At 35.8% G+C, this 27,254-nt stretch overlaps 1 protein-coding gene across 4 annotated transcripts in view; it reads left to right on the top strand.

The window, feature by feature from the left end:
* Window positions 1-908: 908 nt before the first annotated feature.
* Mycbp2 (MYC binding protein 2) overlaps window positions 909-27,254 on the top strand; it is a 280,426-nt gene continuing 254,080 nt past the window's right edge. For all 4 annotated transcript variants that reach the window (XM_026407494.2, XM_026407493.2, XM_077795218.1 and 1 more), the window contains exon 1: window positions 909-1,464. In XM_026407494.2, coding sequence (XP_026263279.2) covers window positions 1,163-1,464 — 302 coding nt within the window. In that variant the 5' untranslated portion in view covers window positions 909-1,162. The remainder of the gene's footprint in view (window positions 1,465-27,254) is intronic.

Genomic DNA, 27,254 nt, shown 5'->3' with positions numbered 1-27,254 from the left:
TAGATGAGGTTAGTAGAATAACTTGGAACAGAGCACTCTGCAAATGATACATTTTTATAAATAACAAGGATAAGATCATTGGTAGCTCTGAGATTTACAGATGTTATACAGTCTTAGTTACAATTATAGTTTCAAGTCATATTCAAGAATTATCTTTAATAATGTAAGTACAGGCAGAGAAATATGGTGACCACTGTCAAGAGATAAAAGTGCACCCTCGGGGTGAGTGAGGAATGAACAAAATAATATTTAGGAAAAACATTATTGCATTAAGGTTTATTTAACTCTGATATAAATGACGAGAACAAGAATTTGAGAATGACTCCCTATTGGGAATGTCAGTGTATTAATTATATCTTCACAGAAAGAAAGAATATATCTGATTACTACCTCTTTGTAAGTGATGCTGTTTCAAGAGACTTAAATCCTAATGATAAAAAATCCAAAATACAAAGGCGGACGGGATTCGGATGGTCGTTTCTATCTTGAATTCTGAATTAATTAGCACCATTCACAAGGAATCTTCCTGTTGGCAGCAACGACTCAGGGAAAAGGAAGCAGGAGAGCATAATCCTCTGGTGATGGGCAAGTTCCCTCTTTCAGGTTCTTGTTCTTCCAACTGGATGGAACAGTACCTGAAGGCAGGCGCCCTTATCTGACAGCCTTCCAAGCACTGTCTCCTTTTAGTTGCTCATGCTGCTAGTAAAACACGGAGAAGTGGATTTTTCTGTAGATTCTGCACCGCCAGACTGCCCCCACACCCCAAGCCCAGAGGCGGAGGGAGCAGTGGTAGAGGAGGGGCGGGGTGGGAGGAGACGGACTCGAGTTACTGAGCATGTGCAAGGCCTGGCGCATGCTCAGTGAGACCGGCAGCTTCCCATTGCGGGTACCCCCGGTGGTGGCAGCGGTGGCGGCGGCAGCGGCGGCACCGCCTCCTCCTTACACACCCGGGGTGGCGGGGTTAGATGAGCGGCCCCAGTAGCGGCGAGGGCGGCGCGGGGGGGAGGAGGAGAAGGAGGAGGAGGTCGCTGTCTTTGTAGTCTCCCTGCTGCGGGAGCCAGAGGCCGCCGCCAGAGCCGTCGTCGTTGGCAAGGGGTGTAAGTGCGCGCGCGTGTCTGCCCTCCCGGCCCGCGGGGACGAGGCGGCGACGGCGGCGGCGAGGATGATGATGTGCGCAGCGACTGCCTCCCCCGTCGCCTCCTCCTCGGGGCCCGGCGGGGAGGGTTTCTTCCCAGCCGCCACAATCTCTTCCTCCCCGGCGCCGGGGGCGCTCTTCATGTCGGTTCCCGAGGGCTCCGTGGCTGCTGCGGGGCTGGGGCTGGGGCTGCCCACCTTGGACTCTCGGGGCCACTACCAGCTGCTGCTGTCAGGACGGGCCCTGGCCGACCGCTACCGGAGGATTTACACAGCTGCGCTCAGTGACAGGGACCTGGGGGGTAGCAGTGCTGGACACCCGGCCTCCAGGTGCGTTTCTTTACTTGTGCCACATGTCGCGTGTGCACCCGTGTGTATCCATGTATGTGTATACTGAGCTGTCTTTCAGTGGGCGCTTGATGCTGGTGGTAGAGCACTTATCGAGATAAGAGGGTGCGGTGGCTGTAGTGTCACCTCCGTGTGTGTGTGTGTGTGTGTGTGTGTGTGTGCGCGCGCGCGCGCGCGCGCATGTGTGTGTATGTCTGTCTATGTGGGGATTTATGGAGGGTGGGAGCGTAGCCTGTGATGCTAGAAAAGGTGATGGTGCTGGTCATTTGTGACACGTATGTGTATTGTTGAGGAAGGAGGAGGCATAGGTAGGGGATAAAAAGGTAACACGAATAGAAATTGCGAGAGTGGTGAGGAAAGTGGCGTTTCTAGTGTCTCTGCGGCAATGTTATTTTGCACGCCCCCCCACCCCCAGATGACATTCTTTTCTCTCTTTGCTACCCTCTATGGAAGAAGTCTGCCTTTTTCTAAGGGGAGCAATGGTATAGGTTAAGGTTAGTGTCATTATTTGTAGAATGAGTTTTAGATTATCAGGCTAGACGTTTCGTTTTAAGAGATTTATGAATAAGAGTTGCAGATGGAGATTTATGTAGATATGTAGATGAGAAAGTGTCTAATAAAGATTTTCAGAGCTGTATTTAGATAACTGGGCCTTTTGGCCTTCTAGAAATGTTTGTAGCTGCTCTTGTGTTCTCATATCCCATCGGCCATTTCCCTTCATTTTCTGTTCTATTTCCTCCGGTACTTATAGAGTAGAGGGGATTTTGTGGGAAAAAGGAAAGCTGAAAAACTTCAAAATATGACAACTGGTATGATGTACAACTGCTATCAGTTAGAAAATTTGATTAGCTCCTAGATCTTGTTCATTTAAAGCCTGCACCTTTAGCTTCCTCCATGTAGATGCTCATTCACTTTCATTTTCTTTTTCTTTAAATGTGGGTACCTTTTTTTGCCAAGGGCTCTCCCATTGTTTTCTTTCCCATGCCCTTACTTGCCACACACCCTGAAGGATGGTGACTGACTTGTTTCAGCAGCTTTGACAGTGATAATTGGGAGTTGCCTTCATTTCTTCCCACAGCTTCTTGCAGTGCATTAGGAAAGCATAGTAGGGTTTTGTCAAATGAGTATACAGTATTACTGAATGTGCAGTTTATTAGGTAATAACCAGATCTCTTTTTTCTTCCATTCCTGAGTGGTTAGGCTGTAAGTCAGGTATTTGTAGTTTATCAGTATGCATTGTGCTTTTTCCATTGAGACAGTTGTGAAGATGGAGCTTTGTTCACACCCTTCTTTTCTCATGTGTATGATTGTTTATGGAATTGAGCACATGAATAATTTTATCATATGGATATGTAAAGATGTGTAACTGCCCTTTGCTATCTAGACTGAAAGCCAGAATGGTGCAAGTCTGTTTCTTGCTAATGTTTTTGAAAATAACACAAAACCACAGAGAGAGTTTGCTCTGATAATTAGGTATAGTTTTGAGCTTCAAGTCTCTGAATTGTGACACTCAAAAATTATTATCTCTCTCAAAGGTTTAAAATTATTTTATGTTTTTTCCCAGACATACAATAATTTGTGACTGGTATATTCCTGTTTTGACTTTCAACTACTTTATTTGTACAATAATGTGATTTCTGTGGATCTAGAAATTATTAACAGTTATTAGACAAAATTAATATTGGTTAATCATGCACATAAAATTTGTGAATGATCTTTAGTCTTTGGTTTATTTTGGTACAAAGTGATGAGAAATCACTTTGGTTTAGGTATTTCAAGAAATACTGAAGCCAGACTTATGATATTGATATTATCTACTAATGCTTGTTTATAACATTATTGTTTATGATAGTTTGCCTTATTTTTTTCTAAGTTTTAGCTTGCAGCTACTCTTTATTGAAGTTTGATTAAGGATTCGATCACATTTCTTATTAAAGGTGAATGGAAAAGAAGAGCTTAATGCGTGATATAATTATTTGTTTAAAGCTTTAGTTAGAGAATGGATTGAGAATAGATGGAGTTTTAGTGATCAAAAAGTTTGAAGGTGTGAGAGAAAGGAGATAAGGAAACTAAAAAAGAGATCAGAAAATTAAAAAGAGAATCAAGAGAGGATAACATCTCTGGCCCTAGGAAAATAGATGGAAAGTGTTTTTCAGAAGGGTTAAGTGCTGAAGAAAGTTAATCACATGTTCTAGGTCACTGAGAAGTTTTAGGAAAAGATTATAGTAGAGGGATGGGGTGAGGAGTGAATGGGAATAGCCTGGGGGAGATCAGGATTGAAGAAAGAATCAGGAAGTGTTGGAGGCTGGTAGGGTATTAAAATATGGGAGGGTAAGTGGAGAGGGAGAGATTAAAGAATTGAGGGGGGGATAATTGATAGAAACATATCAGTGGATTATCTCAGGAGCAAGTTTAAGCTGATAGGCGGAAAGTTAGTTTGTTGAGAAGAATAGGGGCTGGTCTTTATTTAGACAGGGAGGAAATATACAGACTGGGAGTTTGTGGAGGATAATATTCATTCATTTTGGTAATCTGAATGTCTAGCACGTTTTTGTGACATTCATCCTGTAAATATAAAGGGCCTACTGTGTGCCTGGCACCATCGTAGGGGCTGAAGATGTAGCAGTGAGCTCAATAAATAAGGTCTCTACTGTCTTAGAACTTCCACTTTAGTGGGAGAAATAGACAACTGGTAATTTCAGTTAGTGATAGGTAACTATGTAGGAAATGCAGCCAATTTCATGTGATAGAGCATTTGTAGTTGGGTTGTTTTAAGGGACATGATTGTGAAAGATCTTTGGTAGCTGGTGTTTAAGTTGAAATATAGTCATGAGGAGGCAGATCTAGAGGAAGAGTGTTTAGGAAATTATAAAGTTCTGAGATGGGAACAAGCATGTTGTGTACAAGGAACAAAAACATTGGGAGTGATTTCCAACCACAGTTGAATGAATTAATCAGTATAGATTGTATTTTAGTAGTATGGGGTTGAGAAACTGAATGATTAAAGCCTAATGGAATATCTGTGACCTTGATGACATACTAACAAACTTGGACTCTGATGCTGACTGGTTTTTAAATCCTGGCTCTATTATTTGCTAGTTATGAAACTTTGAGTACATTGTGTAACTTCCATGTAAAATGCAAATTCCTGTTTTGATTTGTTTGCTGAGAGTGAGGGCTTTGAGGACTTGAAGACAAGGATCTTGTCTTTTACTCTTGCTTTTGGTCTCAATGACAGCGTTGAATGTGGAAATAACTCATTCGGTGACTGAGTAAATATGTTTTTGAATGAATGAGACTTATCAAAATTGGAACATTCTTTTGGGGAAAGGGTTGACAGGAAATGATTGTTTGATCAGTTCTGAGTGTAAGTGGGATAAGCCTTACATTTCGGAAGCATCATAGCTCAGTGGCTGGATGTTAGAGCTATGGAGGCTGACTGCCTTAGTTCAAATGCCAGTTTTACTTTTTTTTAATGTGTTGAATTGGGCAAGTTAAGAGGTTTTCTTGGTCTGTTTCTTTACATGTAACATAGGGTTTTGCAAAGGACATTGTGCCCACACATGGTAAGTGCCTATAAAATGTTAAAATTTCAATCATAAGCTTTTACACTCAAAGGAGACATGGAATAACTTCTAATTGCTTGTTTCAAGGTTAAAGTGTGACTGGAAGTCAAAGAAAAATAGACATTGAAGGTTTTTGGTAACTGTGTTTGACTATTTGGTGAAAAGAGCAGTAATGCCAGGAAGGAGCTGATAGTCTACGGGATAAAGAGGAGTCAGGATATCTGGGTTTTGCAGTGGTAGAACAAAGTTAGTGGAAACAATAAAGGAGATTGTGACCAAAATGGGGAATTGCTTTTCTTGTGTAAGCTATTTAAACCAGCATAGTTCCTTCATCTTTTTTTTTTTTTCTTGTTAGAAATGGTATTTGAGCCCATCCTACAGGCACAAGGGATTCTAGTTGAAAGAGGTTAAACAGTCAGTTAATCTAACAAATATTCAGGGATTACTACTTAGCCCTAATTGTTGGTCTTATAAAGATTTATACATTCCTGTTCCTAGATTTGAGTGTATTTTCTATCTAGGAGTGAAAGACACAGAAGCAGATACTTTTGTGAAAGTGTTAAATGATGTAGCTAAGAAAGCATGACCTATTATGAAAAGGGTGGCACTAGGCCTGCTCAAATGTATGAGTAGAGACGAAAAACAGTTTGTGGGTAGGTAATGGTGAGATTTTTGTTAATGCTGTAGGTATCAAGAGGGAGAGGAGTGGGAATTCATTCTGAAAATGGAGGCTTTGGCTAAAAGTGCAGGAGTACAGGATATCTTGAAGAGCAAGTTAAGAATTAGATTTTAGGGCTGTGGCTGTGGCTCAGCGGTAGCACGCTTGCCTGGCAAGTGTGAGACACTGGGTTCAATTCTCAGCAACACATATAAATAAATAAAACAAGGTCTGTCAACAACTAAAAAAAAAAAAAAGAATTAGATGACTTTTTTTTTTTTTTTTTTTGGTAGTGGGAGCACTCATGGCTGAGCCGCATCCCCAGACCTGTTTTATATTTTATTTGGAGACACGGTCTCACTGAGTTGCTTAGGAGCACCTCACTTTTGCTGAGGCTGGCTTTGAACTTGAGATCCTCAGCCTTAGCCTTCTGAGCCATTGGTATTATAGGCATGTGCCACCAAGCCTGGCTAACCCTGATGGTTTAGAGGTAGGAAAATTGGAGTGTATTTTATTTTATTTTTTTAGTTTTAGGTGGACACAGTATCTTTATTTTATTTTTATGTGGTGCTGAGAATCGAACCCAGTGCCTCACACATGCTAGGCGAGCGTGTTACCACTTGAGCCACATCCCCAGCCCTTTATTTTATTTTTTTAATTTGTCTTTTTAGTTATACACGACAGAAGAATGTATTTTGACATCATACTGACATGGTGTATAACTCACCATTCTTGTGGTTGTAAATGATGTGGAGTATAGTAGTGTATTAAGAAGTGATGTAGGATGTATTTATGAATAGGTAGTAATTTTCTTGATATAGTTATTACATCTATGGAGTCCTATACAATGTATAATTCAATGTTAATTCAAAGACTGCTCTGTTGGCATATGGAAGGTAGAAGTGTGAAATGAATTAGTTTCTCAGTTCAAAAAAGAGAACAATCTTGTTTGGGGTCTTGAAAAGAAAATAAAAATGATAATTTAAAAATACTTTCACATTGTACAATATTTGTTTAAAAATCAACAGAATAAGCCCAGTGTGGTGGCACACGCCTATAATCCCAGCGACTTTGGAGGCTGAGACAGGAGGATCACAAGTCCAAAGCTAGTCTCAGTAATTTAGTGAGGCCCTAAGCAACTTAGTGAGACCCTGCCTCAAAATTAAAAATAAAAAGTACTGGGGATGTGGCTCAGTGCTTAAGGGCCCTTGGATTTAATTCCTGACACCAAAAAACAAAACAACAGAATGGTCTCATGTTTTTCTCAAAAACACTAAATTTGCAGGATTTTCGGGGAGGGGTTAGTAAGGTTAATTGAGGTTTAATTTATGTATACTAAAGTATGCATAAAGTACACTCTCTTTAAATATTCATTTGAAGAATCTTGGAACCATCATCATAGTCAAGTATAGAACATCTTCATCACTTCGGAATGTTTTTTTAGTCCTTCCTTCTAACCCCTGGCTATCATGACCACTTTTTGTCACTAATATTTAACCTTTTCTATAATGTCATATAAATTTAGCTCCTTAAGGGCAGGGCCCCAGCTACTGTTTATCTCTTAAGGTTTCATTAGATTTTGTTTAGACATTTTTAGCAAGGATATTTTGTATATAATGTTGAATACTGTGTGTTGCTTCCATCAGAGGTTGTCAGTTTATTTCACTATAAAATGGTGCTGAGTCTGATTACTTGGGTAACATGGTACCCACTAGACATTACTTTTTCCATTTGTAAGGAGCACATAATCATGTGCTAATGACTTCAGCACACTGAATATCTTTTACCTAATGGTTTTAGCATCCTTTAATAATCCTTGCCTGAGTCAGTAATTTTATTAGGGATTTAAAAATGATAATTTTTCCCTATAATTTTATTATTCCTTCTATGTTTGTTAGCTAGAGCTTTTTTGTAAAGAAAAATTTACTCTTATTAACTGTAGTTTCTCCTAAGAAAGCAGAGCAAATGCTTAACTGCCTTCCCTCACTAACCCAATTGCTGTCATAGTCCAGTGGTGGTGTGGCAGGTGCTACTAGGCCCCAGATCTCTCTCCATACCCAGTTTAGCACATTTTCCTCTAGCTTTATGGGAGTATTAGTAGCTAAAGCTAATTATAGCTGAGTTTTTTCCCCAGGCATTGCCTTGAGCTAACAGAGCTTCCTCTCCCAAAGGCAAGCCTTCCCTTCTTGTGAAGCCAGTGTCTTTTCTGTGTAGGTGTATAAATGCCTGGCTCTTTTGCCCTAAGGCAAGGTAACTTTGAAAGCCCATCCCTTCACCTTAGTTCCTCTTGGGACTTGTCAAGCTCTTCCTGTGACTACATCATAGGTCAGCTCATTTGACTGCTCAGTCCTACTCCATTCATTGCCTCACAGCTGTAGATTCTGAGAGCACTCCACAATATATTTCTGAGTGTGCACATCTTCATTTTAGTCTTTCCTGAGGGACTCTACCCAGGTGGTACCAGGAATATTCTGAGGAAGTAGATTTCAAAATGACACTTTGCAGTGGACCTGTCATTCCAGCAGTTGGGAAGGCTGAGGCAGAAGGATTGCAAGTTCGCAGCTAGCCTGGGCAACTTAGCAAGACCTTGAAGGAAGAAAATAAAAAGGGCTAGGATGTAACTCAGAGGTATCTCTGGGTTCAATCCCTAGTCCTACGAGAGAGAGAGAGAGAGAGAGAGAGAGAGAGAGAGAGAGAGAGAGATACATACATACATACATACAGACTTTGGAGCTAGATTTATGTACTGGCTGGCAATGAGAACCCCATTCTGAAGTATCAGTGGAGACCTGATGCTGTTAATCCTTGGCAAGTACTGTGGCTGTTCCACTGTTAGAATTTTCACTGGTGTGAATTGGAATGCAGTTTCTGTGGAAGTGGAACACTATCTTGGGCTTTTGAGAGAGTCAGGGAAGTTATTTATTATTAGAACAATGTAATGAGAGGGGTATTGGTGAGCAACATTGATGGGTTGGAGAAAGATGATGAAAAGCTGAAGATAATTTGGGGAAAAATGTAAAAAGAAACATTTTTATTAGCAGCATATAAAGGAAAACCTCCAGTAGGAGGAAAGAGGTTAAATTGTAAGGATAGCAAAGGTCCAGGGTATGTTTAATTCACAACACCGACCCTCTGTTAATGCCAGGGTCACTATTCTGATTAGGAAAGGATGCACCCCTCGCCCTTAGGTTGAGATATCTAAATTGATGCACTTGAAAACTATGAACCCCCAAATTTGCTTGAACCCTGGGGGCTTTCAAATTGGCCTACTTCTGCTGGCTAAAAGGTGCTTGCATGAAGATTAACCAATAACTAGAGTTAATTTTCAACAAATCTACTTGTAGGTGCTGGACCCAGGGAGGAAGGAACTGTATACACACACAGACACACATGTACACTGATTTCCAACTGCACCAAGGCACCTCAGTGTACCACAGCAAATGCACTGGTATGCCATCTACTATTTCAGAATTTCAAAAGAAACATGGTAAAATCTGTCATAAACTATTAGCTTGAGGTAGTAAATGTTTTTGACATTCGATCATACTGCATTCCTTTCAATATTGTCATATTTTTGTGAAGTTGGTTGTTGTGATATAAATCATGTACAGAAATGTGGAACATCAAAAGAGGGTGGCATGTTCAATCTCAGATTCTAAGTTTGAGAAGTTTTTATGGTGCCCAACAGGTATAAATGTCCTATAATTAAGTAGTTGTCATTGTCTAAGAATAAAAAGTGTATTTTGTTTCAAATTATGTGTGTCCTTTTTCAAAGAACCACTAAAGTGATATCACATAAATTATTATTAATTATTTGTATCTAATTATTTTATAAATATTACTGTTAGGTAATTTTTTTTGGTCTGTGAGTATGTGGAAAAATTACTGATGATGGCTGTGCATGAGTTCAATAGAGGGTTTCTGTTTGTCAGTGTTGGTGTAGCAACTGCTGCTGCTATTGAATGTCTAGCCTAACAGCCGCAGGGAATAACCTTCAAGGAGATCAACCACTTCTTATACCTTGGAAAGGACTATAGTTCATTTTGACTGGATTTGACTTATTTTCTGAGTATGAGTGTACTTTTCCAGCTTGCAGGAGCTCATCCAACACTACTAGCTAAGCACATGGATCATTTGAGACGAGGGATCCACTTTATAGCAAAGAAGGATCCATGAGATCCATTTATCTCATCATGTACCATACCAGCCAGAAGCTGCTGACTTAATAGATTATTAAAATCTCTTTTGATGGAAGAACTGATAATGATATCCTGGAGCTTGGATCTAATATCCTGCAAGGATGGGGTGCTATCCTCCCATGCTTCCAATCTTAAGAACACATGAAAAATAGGAGTGGCTCTACTTAGCATCACTCTCCATGATACACCTGGGAAATCTATGCTTCTCATTTCCATAGCTCTGACTGCTAGGGAAATAAAGGATACTGTTATCAGATGAGAAACATTTCCAATAGAAGATGCTGCAAGAATCCTATTATAATTGAAGCTACAGCTGCTGCAAAGATGTGGGTCTTCTTTTCTACAGAAAGAAGTCTCTGGGTAGGGATGATATACCTGTTTATCTGGATTAGGAAGGACTGCTGTTACACAGTAGAGCACAGATGTTTGGTATGTAGGTGATCTGAGGAATATCTCTTGATACCTCCTTGTCCAATGATGATGGTAAAGGGACATGAGAAAGTCCTGATGACGACTACATGAGGTCAGTCAAATGGTTTGGACTAGCAGGAATGCTAGCCAGAGATAAAGAGAATCTTCCATAACGTTGGAAAAATTGTCAGAGAAATTGTCAGTGTTAGTTTGCTCTTGAAACTATGTTTGGGGAGTATTTATTAGGATTGCATTGGATCTACAGATCAGATTGAGAAAAACTGACAGTTTAATAATATTGAGCCCTCCTATCTACAGTTATAGATATTTCTCCATTTATTTAGTTGTTGTTGATTTCTTTCATCAGAGTTTTGTCATTTTCTTCGTATACCTTTTGTACATAGTTTGTTAGATTTATGCCTGTGTATTTCATTGTTTGGGCTGGATGGATATATATATATATATATATATATATATATATATATATTTAAACTCTATTGCTAGAATAGGAAAATAATTGACTTTTGTATTTTCAAACTCTATTGCTAGAATAGGAAAATAATTGACTTTTGTATATTAACCTTGTATCATGCAACTAGACTATAATCTCTTATTACTCGAGTTTTTATCTCTTCTTTTGGATTTTCTGTAGTCAATCGTGTTATTTTCAAACAGCTTATTTTTTCCTTCTCAATCTGTATATTTTTCCTTTCCTTTTCTTTTTTTATTTCTATTTTTATTTTTATTAGCTTAGACTGTTAGTCTGATGTTGATAAAGAATGGAGAGGGAATACATCCATGCCTACATTGTTCCTTATCTTATTGAGAAAGTTTCTAATTTTTCACCATGAAGTGTGATGTAGCAGTAGGGCTGTTTTTGTTGTAGTGGTAGTGGGGATTGAACCCTGGGTTGCTCTACCACTGAACTACATCTCCAGCCCTTTTATTTTTTTTATTTTGCAGCAAGGTCTCAATAGTTGTCAGGCTGGCCTGGAACAGGAGAGCCTCCTGCATCAGTCTTCAAGAAGCTGGAATTACAGGCATGTGCCACTGTGCCCAGCTAGCAGTAGGGTTATTGGTAGTTATTCTTTATTACATTGAGGCATTGCCCCTTGATTTCCAGATGCTGAGAGTTTTTTTTTTTTTAATATTTTTTAGTTGGGGGATCTTTATTTATTTATTTGTGGTGCTGAGAATCGAACCCAATACCTCACACATGCTAGGCAAGTGCTCTACCACTGAGCTATGTTTATCACTAGTGAGAGGTTGGCTTTTGTCAAATCCTTTTTTTTTATTGGTTGTTAAAAACATTACAAAGCTCTTGACATATCATATTTTATACATTAGATTCAAGTTGGTTATGAACTCCCAATTCTACCCCAAATACAGATTGCAGAATCACATCGGTTACACATCCACATTTTTACATAATGCCCTATTAGTAACTGTTGTATTCTGCTACCTTTCCTATCCTCTACTGTCAAATCCTTTTTCTGCATCTATTGATATGAGCCTGCAACTTATCATTTTTAGCCTGTTGATGTGATAGATTACATTAATTTTTTTCAGACATTGTATACCTGGATAAATCTGATTTGGTTGCATCTAACTTTTTTTAAATATATTGAAAGATTTGATTTGCCAACATTTTGCTGAGGATTTTTTGGAACTGTTCCCATGAGAGAGACTGATTTATAGTCTTTAGATGTTGTAATGTCTTTGATTTTAATAGTAGAGTTATATTATCCTTGTAAAATAATTTGGGAAGTATTCCTTCTGATTCTGTCCTTTGAAAGATATTGTAGATAATTTATATGATTTCTTCCTTAAAAGTTTGATAGGATTCACTAATGAACTTGTGGGGCTTTTTATTTTGGAAGATTATTAATGATTGATTCACTTTCTTCAAATAGTATAGACAGTTAAGCTTACCTATTTCTTTGTGAGTTTTGACAGATTGTCTCTTTCAAGGAATTATTCTATTTTATCTAGATTATCATATTTGTGAGCTCAGAGTCATTTATAGTGTTCCTTTATTTTTCTTTTAATGTCCATGGGATCTGTAGTGATGGCTCCTTTTTCTTTTGTGATAATATTTTCGTCATTGTTTTTTTCCGCCACTTTATCATTCTAGCTGGCAGTTAGTCAATTTTATTTATAACTACAAAGAACCAGCTTTTGACTTTATCTTTTGTATTTTATTGATTGTTTTCTTTTTTTTTGTTGACTTTCTTATCATTAAATTTACTTCTTTCTGCTTTGAGTTTGCTTAGCTTTTTTTCCCCTTCCTAGTTTCATTAGTTAGAGTCACTTATATTTTAGATTTTTCTTTCTTAATATAAATATTTAAAGCTATTAATTTTTTATCAAAGCTCTGCTTGAGAAGCATACCAAACATTTTACTTGATGTGTATTTTTAATTTAGTTCAAAATATTTTTGGGCTGGGGTTGTGGCTCTGAAGTAGAGCTCTTGCATAGCACGCATGAGGCACTGGGTTTGATCCCTAGCACCACACACACACATACGCACACATACAAAATTGTCTATTTTTCTTTGTGATCTTAATTGATTTATACATTATTTAGAGTTATTTAATTTTCAGATATTTGGTGTTTTCTTATATATATTTGTGTGTTGTGTATATATGTAACTTTCTAATGCACATTTTGATCTTTTAACATTACAAAATGTTGGTTCCCAGGTATATGTTTGTCTTGGAGATTGTACTGTAGGCGCTTGAAAAGAATGTATATTCTGCCACATTTGTATTTAGAATTCTATGAATATCAATTATACAAAGTTGGATGATAGTGTTGTTTGGATATTTTGTCTGTATTTTCTTTGTCAAGTTGTATAAAATAGAGAAAAATATTAAAAACTACCAATTTGTGGCCTTTTAATTTTGTCAATTTTTGCTTTTGTCTCTGTTATTATCTTTGTATACATTGATAATTGTTAAAAATTACTAATGTATTTTTTTCATTGTGATATCTCTGTTTTTCTCCAGTAATACTCTATGGGATCAATTTATTTTTCTAATATAAAATAGCCCTTCAGGATTTCTTATGTTTACTTTTTGTATGTTTATGTTTCTCTGTTCATTTAATTTTTACTGGTCTGTATTTTTATATTTATAATTTCTCTCAAATGGGCAGTATGTATAGTACCTTGCCCATCCTCTCATAAAGCAAAAGTACTCTGCAAAGTATTATAAAACAGAAGTACTCTGTGGGACTTTGTCCTTTAATTGAAGCATTTAGATTATTTATATTTAATGTAATTAAGTTAGTGATATGATTGGTATTAGGTCTGCCATTTTGTTTGTCTAATGTTTATTTAACTCTTTGTCCTTTGTTTTTTTTCTCCTTTTCTGTCTTCTTTTGGATTATTTTAAAAATTTTGTTCTAAAAGTTATACATAACAGTAGAATGCATTTTTTATTTTTATTTTTTATTTATTTTATTTTAAAAAAATATTTGTATTTTACTTGTAAGTGGACACAATAACCTTTATTTATTTATTTTTTTGGTGCCGAGGATGGAACCCAGTGCCTCATGCATGTTAGGCGAGTATGCTACTGCTGAGCCACAACCTCAGCCCCACTTTAAAGTTTTCATTATTTATTTATTTATTTGTTCTAATTTGTTATATGTGACAGCAGAGTGCATTTCAATTCATAGTACACAAATGGAGCACAATTTTTCATTTCTCTGGTTGTATAAAAGTAGAGCCACACCATTTGTGTCTTCATACATGTACCTAGGGTAATGATGTCCATCTCATTTCACCATCTTTCCTACCCCATGTCCCATCCCTTTCCCTGCCTCCCCTTTGCCCTATCCAAAGTTCCTCCATTCTTCCTCCCTCCACCCCCATTATGGATCAGCACCCACTTATCAGAGAAAATATTGGCCTTTGGTTTTTTGGGATTGGCTTATGTCACTTAACATGATATTCTCCAGCTTCATCCATTTATCTACAAATGCCATGATTTTATTCTCTGTAATGCTGAGTAATAGTAGAATGCATTTTGACATATCATATATAAATGAAGTATAACTTCTCATTCTTCTGGTTGTACCTAATATAGAATCACGCCAGTCATGTAATCATGTATGCACATAAGATAATAATATCTGATTCATTCTACTATCCTTCCTTTCCCTATACCCTTCCCTCCCTGTTACTGCTCTCTCTCTGCCCAATCCAAACTACCTCTGATCTTCCCTAGCCCTCCCACCCTTATTGTAAATTAGCATTCACACATCATAGAAAACATTTGGCCTTTAGTTTTTTTAGCATGATATTCTCCAGCTCCATCCATTCACCTTGCAAATGCCATAATTTGATTCTTCTTTAAATCTGAGTAATATTCCATTGTGCATATAAACCACATTTTCTTTATCCATTTTTCTGTTGAAGAGCATGTAGGTTGGTTCCATAGTTTAGCTGTTGTGAATTGAGCTGCTATAATAAACATTGATGTGGCTGTGTCACTGTAGTATGCTGATTCCTTTGGGTATAAACCAAAATGTGGGATAGCTGGGTCACATGGTGATTTTTGGATTTTTTTTTCACATTTTATTAACAGTCTTTTTGATTATATCTCCTATGTTAATTTTTTATGCTCTAGGAATTATAATATACGTACCGAACCCTTCATAGCCTAGAGTTATTGTTGTTTTGCTTCACTGAAAACAGAGAAATCTTTCTACCATATACATCTTTTTATTTTCCCTCCCCAACTGATGTGTGTGGTCATATATTGTGGCTACATGCTTTGAAAACTTCACCATATGATATTATCATTTTTGCTGGTAACAGTCATGTATTTTAAAGAACTGAAAGAAAAATGTTTTTTATTTTGTTTACCTGTGTATTTATTATTTCTGTGGTTCTTCCTTTAATCCTGAAGATACATTTCATTTCAGCTTAATGTTTACAATAGCATTTCTTGTACAGTAGTCAGATGGGGATAAACTTTCTTTGTTTTTATGAGAATGTCTTTGCTTTCATTCCCAATGGATATTTTAGGTGGACATAGAATTCTGAGTAGGTGCTTTTTTCCTCTTAGCACTATAGTAAACTGTTAGGCTTTTCATTTCTATGGTTTCTGACAAGAAATTTTTGGCAACTTGAACTGTTCTCCTGTACATTTTGTTATTTTTCTCTATCTGTTTTCAGAATTTGTTTCCTGTTTAGCAGTTTGATTTAATGTGTCTAGCCATTGTTTTCTTTGTGTTTGTCCTCTTTGAAGAATGCGGAAATTCTTGAATATGTACATGTGTGTCTTTCATCTGTTTTAGGATTTTTTTCTGCCATTTTTAAAAGATGTTCTGCTCTAATTTTTATCTGTTATCCATTGTTTACAACTAGATACTTAGTGCGCGCACATACACACACACACACACACACACACACACACAGAGGAAAAGAAAAAATTACTTGGGGACTATAAAAAGCAACTCCAGTACAATTACCATAAAATTTTAAATTTTCTAAGAGTCTGAGGCTGACCTTGAAATTGTAATCTTCCTGCTCAGCCTTCTGAGTCATTGAATTACAAGCATGCACCACTGCATCCAGCTAGATTAGATATTTTTATTGATCCATTTTCTTATTGAATTTTAAAAATTTAAAAAATTTTCTTATTGAATTGTCATTTTCATTTTCTTATTGAATCATGACGTAAATTTTTTATTTTACTTGTTATATTCAATCTAATTAAAAATAATTTTCTTAATTGAAAACTTCTTTTGATGCACTTTAGTTGTCTTTGCCTTTACTTGATGGGGCATATTTATAGTTGTTGCTCTAAAGTTATTTTTAGCTATAACGTGGATTATCTTAAAGTTGGCATCTTTTGATTGTCTCTTCTTTTGAAATCAACCACAGTTTTCTCTTTTTATTGTAAGAATTTTGGGTTGTATCTTAGATGTTAAATGTTTTGCAGTCTTCTGGGCTTATTATAATTCCCTGGAGAATATTGGTTTTTGTTGTTTCAGTTAGCAGATCATCAGCTCATTTAGGTTCTGACAACAAATTTGGTCTTGCCTTCTGCAATGGTGGTTCAAATATTAATTTGCAGTTGATATGGTTTGACTCATACTTGTGCAACTCCAGTGTAAGTCCAAAATGTATATGTGTGTTTATGGACAGGATTAATTTGTCTCTTTCCCTGTCTTTCTCTTTTCAGAATTTCCTTCTGAAATTCCTTCAGAAATTTCCAAGAGAAATCTTATTTTTTGGCCAGAGGAAGTGGGAAAAGGGGCTTCTTCACATTCTCCAGCATGCAGGAGCCCCTGGCCAGAAAGAGATTTCTCTTGGATTTTTAGCTACTGGAGTGTTGCCTTGTAGGGCAGTGATTACTTTCTGGCCTGTAGGCAAAACTTTAGAGAAAGGAGAAAAAAAATAAAATTGGGAAATTCATGCTCCTATGGGTTGCTTTTTCAAGTTTGATTCCTTTCCACAATCTGTTTTTTGTTTTTCAGAGTCCCCAAATAAGTTTTTTTCTCCTTTCTCTCTTCCTCTCTTTTTGTACTTTGCCCAAAGTATTGTTATAAACAGTGGGGAAGATAAGCTGTCTTTTGTTTATGCCATCTTGCTGGAATCAGAATACTCTTTTCTAGCTCCTTTTGTGATTTTTTTATTTTCTCTTTCATTTTTAGCAATTTGATCACATTGGCAAAATTGGGAATTTTTTTTTTTTTTGGTGTGTGCTTATCCTATCCTACTTGGTATTCATCGAGCTATTGAAATCTGTGTGATGATCATTATTTAATTTGGCAAGTTTGGGTCTTTATTTCTTCATGTTATTTGAGACCCAGTCTCTTATTTTCCTCTGAGGATCTACTTATCACACCTGATACTGTTTGCTATCTTATGTATATAAAATCATACATTAATGGCACATAAGTACTCTTTATGGTGTATACATATGGCATATATGCAGTGATATATGTATATAATCATATACTTACGCCTTGTGGCCATGCAGTCTCTGTTTTAACTATTTCACCCTGTTTTTGTTTGAAAGCATTGGTAGACGATATGTAAACAGGTGAACATGGCTGTGTATAACTTTGTTTACAAAAAGAGGTCACAGATTAGATTTGGACTTTGAACTATAATTTGCTGGCCCTTGAGATAAATGGAGGTAGGTACTTCAGTGTAGGTACATTGTAGATTCAGGTAAAATCAACACAAATATTGGCAATAACTGAAGTTTTGGGGAGCTAGTGAATGAGAATTAAGTGGGTAGGAGATGAGACTAGAATGATATGTTAGGACCAGATTATTTTGTTCCAGGTATTGCTTTATATGACAACAGTGTGGAACCATCATAGGTTTTTAGGTAATGTAGTGATATAATTAAACTTTCAGTTTGAACAGATCCCTAGTAGCGTTGTAGAAGAGGAATCAAAAGGAGCAGATCCCCAAAGCAGGGCACTTTCAAAGAAGCAATTGCAGTAAAAATAAACTCAGAAAAAGGCATTAGATACTGATGGAATAGAGTGGATTTAGACATATTTTGGTGTTAGAAAATGAAGAAGGAATATTGATGTAAGTAGATAATTAGATTTCAAATATAGAAAGGAAAATGCCTTTCTTGTAGATGCAAAGGAATGAGGAACTTGTTTTTTAGGAGTACATTCTTGGTATTTTGTAGTTTAGATATGAGGTATCCCCCAAAAGCTTATATATATGAGACAAAGCAGGAATGTTCAGAGGTGCAATGATTAGGTTATGAGAACTGTAACTTAATCAGTAGATTGATCCATATGATGGATTAATAATTTGAATGGATTACGGGGTGGTTACTGTAGGCAGATGTGACAAGATGGGGTGTGACGAGAAGAAGTCATTGGAGGCATGGCCTTGAATTATATCTTGTCCCTGAATCCATGCTTTCTCTCTCTCTCTGCTTCATGGCTGCCATGTACTGAGCAGCTTTCCATTGCCACACTCTTCTGCCATGTTTTTTGCCTCAACCTAATGCCCAGAGCTGTGAAGTAAACTGATGATGGACTGAGACCTGAAATCAAGACCTAAAATAAACTTTTCTTCCTCTAAGTTGTTCTTGTCAAGTACTTTGGTCACAGTGACAACAAATGAACTGACAGTGTCCTAAATTTTCTTCATTGTTTAGTTCAGTCTTGTGGTTTCAAATATTACCTAAATTGCATTTGGTATCGCAGTCTGTAGTTTGTTGCTAAATTTCCTCTAGATGGTATTTTGAAAAGTATTCTGCTTAGGTTCTCCCAATCTTGTCTCAGCTACGTTATGTTCATTGTGCTCAAGGGTTCTTTATGAACATACTGTTACTTACACACTCTCTTTTCCTTCAGGTCAGTTAAACAGAGGTTTGAGGCCTGATCACAAAGTTGGCATTAAGAGATCATTTATGAACTAACATCCATTCACCCTCACCTTCTTTTTTCAAAATGCTGAAGAAGTCACATTTCAGTGCTATAGTAAGGTTAGATGAAGAAGGGAGTAGGGTATTTAGAAATCATGTTGGAAAGGAAAGGAGAGTGGTAGCTTAGGGAAGGGGATAAAGAATTATCTTTTGGATTAGAGATACTATAGCACATGTTCTTAGAGTCATAGTTATATCCCTTTGGTATTTATTTATCTTTATACTGTTTACTGTAAATATCTGTGACTTTCTGTCAGAGAAGTGCCATGCTTGATCTCTGTGCAGGGCAGTCCAGAAATGCTGGAGAGTTTGTGTTTTCAGAGAAGATTTCAACAAATAATGGATGGAAAATTGATAGGTAAATACTTCATATTTCTTACCTACAGTTGGGATAACTCTGAGCCATTTTCTGTACCATTTATGAGAGTTGTCCAGTAGGGTCAAGCTCTTTTACATCTGGGTAAAAGGTTTTATAATGTAACCTTTCTTGACTTCCTTCTCATTGCTCTTTTACTTGTTATTTTCCTTTCCTGAAGAATTATCTCTCAGAACAGCTACTGCACATGAATCATTGACTCAAAGTCTTCTTTTTGGGGACTAATAATAAATAAAATTTATTTAACACTTACTAAAAATACTTATACTATAAGTCTTTTTGTTTTGGATTTTTTCCCACCTTTTTTTTTTTTTTTGATTGGTGCATTGTAGTTGTACCTACTGATGAAATTGGTGTTACATATTTGTACAAGTACATAATACACAATATAACAATATAATTTGGCTTAAAGCACTCCTAGGTACAATTTTTAAGTGCTTTATCATCCAATGAAAGAAATACTATTTCATCCTATTTTACATATGAAAGAACTGAGACACAGAAAGTTTAAGTAACTTTCCCGAGATCACAAAGCTGGTAAATGACAGAGCCTACATCTGAACCAGGCCATTTGTAAATTCTGTATTCTTTTGCCCAGTAGGCTGAAAGAGGTGAGAAATTGGAGAGAGGGAGAGATTATGAATGAATCACTGAATGAATAAGAATGAAATGGGGGATAATTAATGAAGTCCTAGTAGAGATTATGCCAAGATGGATGAAAGGAAAGAAAACATTCATAATGGTGTCTACATTTTATCAAGTTCATAGTTAAATCTGTTCTGAGTTGATGAGTAGGAATTGAAGTGGCTAGAAACGTGTAACTTTTTTATGGTGTGGGCATGCTTTTATAGTTAGAGAACATAAATAGTTCTAGATCAGTATTCTGATGATGGATATGGACTGCAATACAGTGTAAAGAAAGGGAATATAAGTAGTTAGGCAAATCTGATGGTTGGTGATTGAGATATGGAGTCTAGTGAATGAGAGGTAAGTTGTAGTTGGTTAGGGTAAGGGCTCTGTCTTCTGGGGTGGGGGAATGATGAGTAGTAGGAGGTTTCATACTTTGAAAAAGTCTAGAGTCATATTTTCAGCCTTTTTTTCTTTCTGGGCAGAATTATAGATTAAAAAATAATTTTCCCCCTACATTTTAAATTCTCCACTCAGCTGTGTCTGGTATGCTTTAAAATACATCTATTGAATTTTTAGTTTCAGTTATTTTCACTTCCAGAAGTTTGATTCTTTTTCAAATGGAATCTCTTCATTGAAGATATTTTAGTATTTTATTTCTTTAAATTTGGTAAACATAGTGGTCTTTTAAACCATCTGAAAATTCTACCATCTGAGGTCTTGTTTGTGTCTATTTTTTGTTTCTTCTGTTCTCAGTCATGGTACCTTTTGTGAGTTTGTCCCTAGTTATTTGTTAGCTCTTATAATCTGGGTTTTTTTCTGAGACCTGGGATGAAATGTTGTCTTCAGAATGTTTTACAGTTGCTTCATAGTTTGTGTTTTTGTGGCTTGTCTAGGCTATTTGTATTTTGAGTATAATCTGCATGGAGCATAGTCTATAGTCACAACTTTTCAGAGACTTCTCCCCTCGTTTTCTATCCTGTCCCCATTCCCCCTCTCTCATTTTTCATCTGCTGCTCTGCCACTGCCAAGGTATCTTTATTTATATCTTTTCCCCATGTGAAAACTTTCAGACAAGGTGGAGAGTGTTTTAGTCAGCTTTTTAGCTGCTAGACTTAACAAGAAAAGTTTTAGAGGAGGAAAAGTTTATTTGGCACTCAAGATTTTAGAGATCTAAGTCCATTGCTTTGGGCCCAAGATGAGGAAGAACATCATGGTGGAAGTAGGAAGAAAGCAGCTCAGGACAGGTCACTGGGGAGCAAAGAGAGCTCCCTACCATGAACAAAATATAAACCCCCAGTGACCTACCTTTTGCAGCCACACTCTACCTGCCTATGGTTACCTCTCAGTTAATCCTTATCAATGGATTGACTACTGATTAGAGTAAGGCTCTCCTAACCCAATCATTTCACCTCTGAATGTTCTTGAATTGCCTCACATAAGCTTTTGGGAGACACCTCATATCTAAATCATAGCAGAGACTGAGCTATATATATATAGGAAGTCTGTTTGCATCTGTTTCCCAAATCAATTTGAACTGTTAAAATCTCTTTTCTTCCAACAAATTAGCATGCTAGGTTAAGTATGTAAAAGTTTTCTGGATGAAAACCAGACTACTGTTCCCTCTTATTTATTCAGTGATTCCTGAACATAGTGATGAAGTATCATTACATTAATTACATGGGAGAATAAGTCTGGCTTCTATAGAAAAACTTTAGTAAATAAAATGGTTGATTTTTAAAAATTGATTTTTGATATCAGTGACCTTTATAATTCTCTTATAAATTCTTTATTAGTGAATTATTTTGCATTTTCTATAAATATAATTATGCACAAATGAAATGAAAATACTTTACTTTTCCTTCTTCTTCTTCTTCTTTTTATTTTTGTACTGGGGATTGGACCCAGAGGTGCTTTACCACTGAACCACATCTTGAGTCTTTTTGTTCTTATTTTGAGACAGGGTCTCACCAAGTTGCTCAGGGCCTCCCTAAGTTGTGGAGACTGGCTTTGAATTTATAATTCTCCTGCCTCTGTCTCCTGAGTCTGGAATTATAGATGTGCGCCACTGTGCCTTGCTTACTTTTTACCTTTCAACCATTAAGACTTTTGTTTCTTTTGCTTCATTTACTGACCTTCAGTACAGTGTTAAGTAGAAGTGATGACAGTATAAATACTTGCATTTTCCTTATACTTTGTGGGAGTATTTAATTTTCATAATTGAATATAACTAAGTATAGTGTTAAATGTAGGGATATTTTGTAGATAATCTTTTTTTTTATATTTATTTTTTAGGTGTAGATGGACACAACACAATGCCTTTATTTTTATGATTGAACCCGGGTCCCGCCTGTGCTAGGCGAGCACTCTACCGCTGAGCCACAATCCCAGTTTCTGTAGATAATCTTTGATTAAGTAAATTCTCTTCTGTTCCTAGTTTACTGAGGTGTTTCATCATCAGTGGCTTTTGAGTTTTATTAACTAACTTTTTCTGCTTTTGTTTAAATGATTGGTGCTTATTCTGTTATTGTTTATTTGAAATTTGTATCTTATATGTTATCTTTTTTATATTACTAGATAATAAAATTATTAAATGATTTTTTTTCTTGTACTTTTTTATAAAGAGATAATTTACTTACCATAAAATTCAACCTTTAAAATGTATATACAACTCAGTAATTTTTAATATATTAACAAAGTTGTGCAACTAGAACATTTTTGTTACCCCCCCCCCCAAAATTTCTGTAGATATTGGCAGTCACTCCCTATTCTCCTTTTAGCTTCTGGCAATTACTAATTTTCTTCTTGATTTTATAGATTTACCTATATAAACATTTTACATAAATGGAAATTTATAATTTTGACCTTTTGTAACCGTTGTTTCTTTCATTTTGCATAATGTTTTTAAGCATCTTCCATATTGCAGCAAAAATCACTACTTCATTTTTATGTCTGAATCATATTCTGTTATAGATAATTTGATTATCCATTTACTATTCAGTAAATATTTGGGTTGGTTCCTCTTTTGGCTATGTAGAATTTTTGCTTCTGTGTTAATTAGAGCCATTGGCTAAAATTTTCACATTTTGAAAATCTCCTTTTCAAATTGTGGTGTCAGAGTTATGCTAGTCTCATAAAATGAGTTGGGAAGTGTTTTTTTTTCTTTGTATAGTCACTGGAAGAATTAGCCTGAGGTTGATATTGTTTGAAAGAACATGCCAGTAAATTCTTTTACATGTTTGGAAGAATTTATCAGTTGAAGCCATGAGTGTGGGAATTTACTTTGTGAATAAGATTTTGATAGAGATTTAATTTTTTAAAAAGATTTATTAATTCTGTTCTTGTATTATGTTGTTTTTTACTTGTTTAGTGTTGAGAACTGTTTTCAAGCAATTTGTTTGTTTGTTTAATATTGTCAAATTTATAGGCAATATTTGTAGTGATGTATCTTCTCTTATTTCTCACATTGATAATTTATGCTTTTAAATTTTTTCCTATAAGTGTTGCTAGAGATTTATTACAGTTATTACTTTTCTTTGGTTTTCTCTGTTGAATTTTTGCTTTCTGTTTCATAGGTATCTGTTTTTATTTTTTTTCTTTTTATATTCTTTGCATTTAATTTGCTGTTCTGTTTCTATCTTCTTGTATTGTAAGCCTAAGTAATTTACTTTCAGTCTCTTTTGTTTTTAGCATTTACATTTGGGTATGTTCAAAAAATTATGCATTTTGGGGCTGGAGATGTGGCTCAAGTGGTAGCGCGCTTGCCTGGCATGTGTGGGGCACTGGGTTTGATCCTCAGCACCACATAAAAAAAATAAAATAAAGATATTGTGTCCACCTAAAACTAAAACTAAAAAAATAAAGTTATGCATTTTGTCTAAGCACTTGCATTCCACAAGTTTAGATGTCATATTTAATTTTCATTTAAGTGAAAATATTTTCTTATTTCCATTATGACTAGTTCTCTGACGCAGTCCTTGGAAATTTGTTGAGACTTGATCTGTGGTCCAGCAAATCATTTATTTCAATAAATGTTCTATGGGCATTTTAAGAGAAGATGCCTTCTGCAGTTGTTGGATTTAGTTTTCTAGGTATAGTCAGTTAGGTTGAGTTTATTAGTCTTGTTTTAAATTTTTCCTGTATTTATTTTGTTTTGTACTTATTCTATCAATTAAAGAGGAAGATATTTTATAATATACTCTATTCAGTTGTGGATTTGTATTTTCTCTTTTTACTTTTGTCAGTTTGCTTCATATTGTTTTGAAGCTGTATGTTATTATATGTATGCACATTTGATAATGTTATGTTTTCTGTTGAATAAATCCTTTCAGCATTATGAAATGCTCTTCTCATTTATTTGGATACTGTAGCCCTAAAAGTTATTTTGCCAAATATTAATACAGCCACACTAGCTCTGTTGGGATCTTGGGGAGTATATTGGAACTCCATCTTTTTCTATTGCTTTTCTTAAAATTTGTCCTTTTATTGAAAATTATGTCATACCAGTTATTAAAGAAAGACCTTTATTTTAATATTTCATATAATAATGGTCATTTGAGAGTTATTTTTTTTTTAGCTTTTATGGGTCTAAAAGCATCTTTTTTATCTTCATTTTAAAATTATATTTTTGGTAGCCTATACAATTCTAAGTTCCTAAGTGCATCTCTTCACCATACTTTTTAGTACAAAAATGAACATTTTATTTAAAAAAATTTTTTTTAGTTGTAGATGGACACAATATATTTTTATGTGGTGCTGAGGATCGAACCCAGTGTTTCAACACCTGCGAGGCAGGCATTCTACCACTGAGCTACACCCCAGCCCCTAAAATGAACATTTTTATTTATATTTATTTATTTATTTAAAAAATTTGTTTTTTTAGATGTTGATGGACCTTTAATTTGTTCATTAACTTATATGTGGTGCTGAGAATCAAACCCAGTGCCTCACACGTATTAGGCAAATGCTCTACCACTGAGCCACAACCCCAGCCCCTTAAAATGAACATTTTAAATTGTATTGTTTTTAAGTGTATCTCTTTTCTCTGACTGCTTTTGAGATTTCCCCTGTATCTTTTGTTTTAGCAGTTTGATTATTGTGTGCTGAGATGTGATTTTCTTTTGCATTTTTGTGCTGGAAGTTCCCTGAGTTTCCTAAATCTCTGAGTTAATTTTTTAACTTTTGGAAAATTATCATTAATCATCTCTTCATATATTGCTTTTGTCCCATTAATCTTTCTTTCTCTTGTGATTCTAACTATATGAATATGAGAAGACTATTTGATTGTGAACCACGTCTTATAATGTTTCATTTACGTTGTTCTTTTTTCCCTGTGACTAAATTTGGATATTTTTCTCTTGGCCTGTTTGCAAATCCATGAAATATATCTTCTTGTGTCATATTCTGCTCTTAAAATTGCCTAACATTTTATAATTTTAAATATAGTGGTACTCCATTCTCTGCAACTTTACTTTCTGTGGATACAGCTACCTGTGGTCAATTACAGTCAGTAAGTGGGGTGTTAAATCCCTAGAACCCCCCAAATGGAACATTACAGAAATAAACAACTTATGAGTTTTAAATTGCATCCTGTTCCAAATAACATGATAAACTCTTACATTGTCCAACTCCATCCTGCCTGAGATGTGAATCATTCCTTTGTCCAACATATCCATACTGTCTCTTAGCTGTCTCAATTAGGAGATGGACTGGTATTGCAGGGCTTGTGTTCAGGTAACATGTAAGATTTGGTACTATCAGGGTTTCAGGCCTCCACTGGAAGTCTTGGAATTAACCCCCTTACACATACCCCATAAGGGTGGACTACTCAAATTTATAGTTCTGGAATGTCTGCTTATTTCTTTTTAAATAGAATACATTGAAGATTGCCTTATTTGATTCATTTTGTTCATCTCTACATCTACCATGTCAATGACATCTACAATGTCAAGTCATTGTCCTCTAACTTTGATATCTGGATTGTCTGTGAGTCTGCCCAATTTTCTGGTTTTCTCTTTAATTATCTACCACATTATTTTGTTTTTCTGGTTGTCCCTTAATATGTTTATATTGTGCCCCAAACAAGACTAATGTTATATGCAAAAATCAGTTATTTTCTTTCAGATAATATTTTCTTCCAGAAAAGTTTCTCTTTTTCTCCCAGAAAGGTTAGACAGATAGCATGAGGTATCATTTCAGTCCATTCAGGAATTAAGTAGACCTCTTTCTCTGCTGGGATTCAGTCTTCTAAATGCAAGAAGACAATGGAAAATTTACTTTCCTTTTGAGCAGGCTCCATATCTTCCTTCCCCTGACTGAGGAGATGTGTTTCTGACAAAACTAGTCGTGTTTCTAGGCTTTTTCTAAATTCTAATTTTCTTTTTTTTTATATTTATTTTTTAGTTGTAGTTGGACACCATACCTTTATTTTATTTATTTATATGTGGTGCTGAGGATTGAACACAGGGCCTCGCATGTGCTAGGCGAGTGCTCTACCACTGAGCCACAACCCCAGCCCTAAATTCTAATTTTCATTCCAGATAAGTGGACATCCAAAGCACCATCGTTTTTGTTTGCTTAGTAGAGTTCCTTTGCCTACATGAAGCTCAGTTCTTACTCATGCTCAAACTCTTTAAATGCCCCCAACGGAGGTCTCAGCTCATTTTGGAAGTACTCTTCTATCTGTGGATCTTTAGTTTGTCTAGTCCTCATTGCTTCCATATCTCTGTTATGTTAGTCTAGTCCTTGAAGGAAGATCAGTGTTCTGTTTCTCATTAGTATCTTACACTAGGGAAGTGGAGGTCAGGAATGTTTCTTTACAAAAAGGAAAGGTACATAATTTTAAGAGTGATTATTTGTATAAGCATAGTGATGTATTGAGTAGTCTTCTCTGATATATATATATATATATATATATATATATATATATATATATATATATATATATATGTAATGAATGATATGAATCTTTCTGATTCAGTATTATCAAAGTGTAACTTGGACCAGGGAGGTCATCAAACAGTGACCCATGGACTAAATCCTGACATGTTCTTCCTCCTTTTGAGTGGCCTAGAGCTAAGAATTTTTAAAAACATTTTTATAAAGTTGAAAAGAGGAGAAAAGACAAAGAAAATTTTTAACACATGGAAATTAAATGAGTTACAAATTTCAGCATTCAGAAACAAAGCTTTATTGCCACACTCAATCTGTTTATGTGCTTTCTGTGGCTGCTTTCATGCTATAGTGGTTGAGTAGTTGCTGTAGAGAGCCTGTGGCTCACAAAGTGTAAGAATAGTTTACTTGGAGAACAGTTTCACCTATTCCTGCTTTAGACCATTGGCACAGGAATTTTTTAGTTTTCATTACTAAGTAAAATTAAGATAAAGATTGAAAACTTTATTCCAGAAATTGTGTAAATTTGAATTTATCAAAATCTTAGTATTTTAGAGTTAGAGGAAACCTCAGAGATAATCTCTTTTATATCTTTATTTGACAAATGAACAAATAGATCTGAAT

This window comes from Urocitellus parryii, chromosome 2 (assembly GCF_045843805.1).
Source record: "Urocitellus parryii isolate mUroPar1 chromosome 2, mUroPar1.hap1, whole genome shotgun sequence".
Lineage (NCBI taxonomy): Eukaryota > Metazoa > Chordata > Mammalia > Rodentia > Sciuridae > Urocitellus > Urocitellus parryii.
This window is presented reverse-complemented; position numbering and strand designations above follow the sequence as displayed.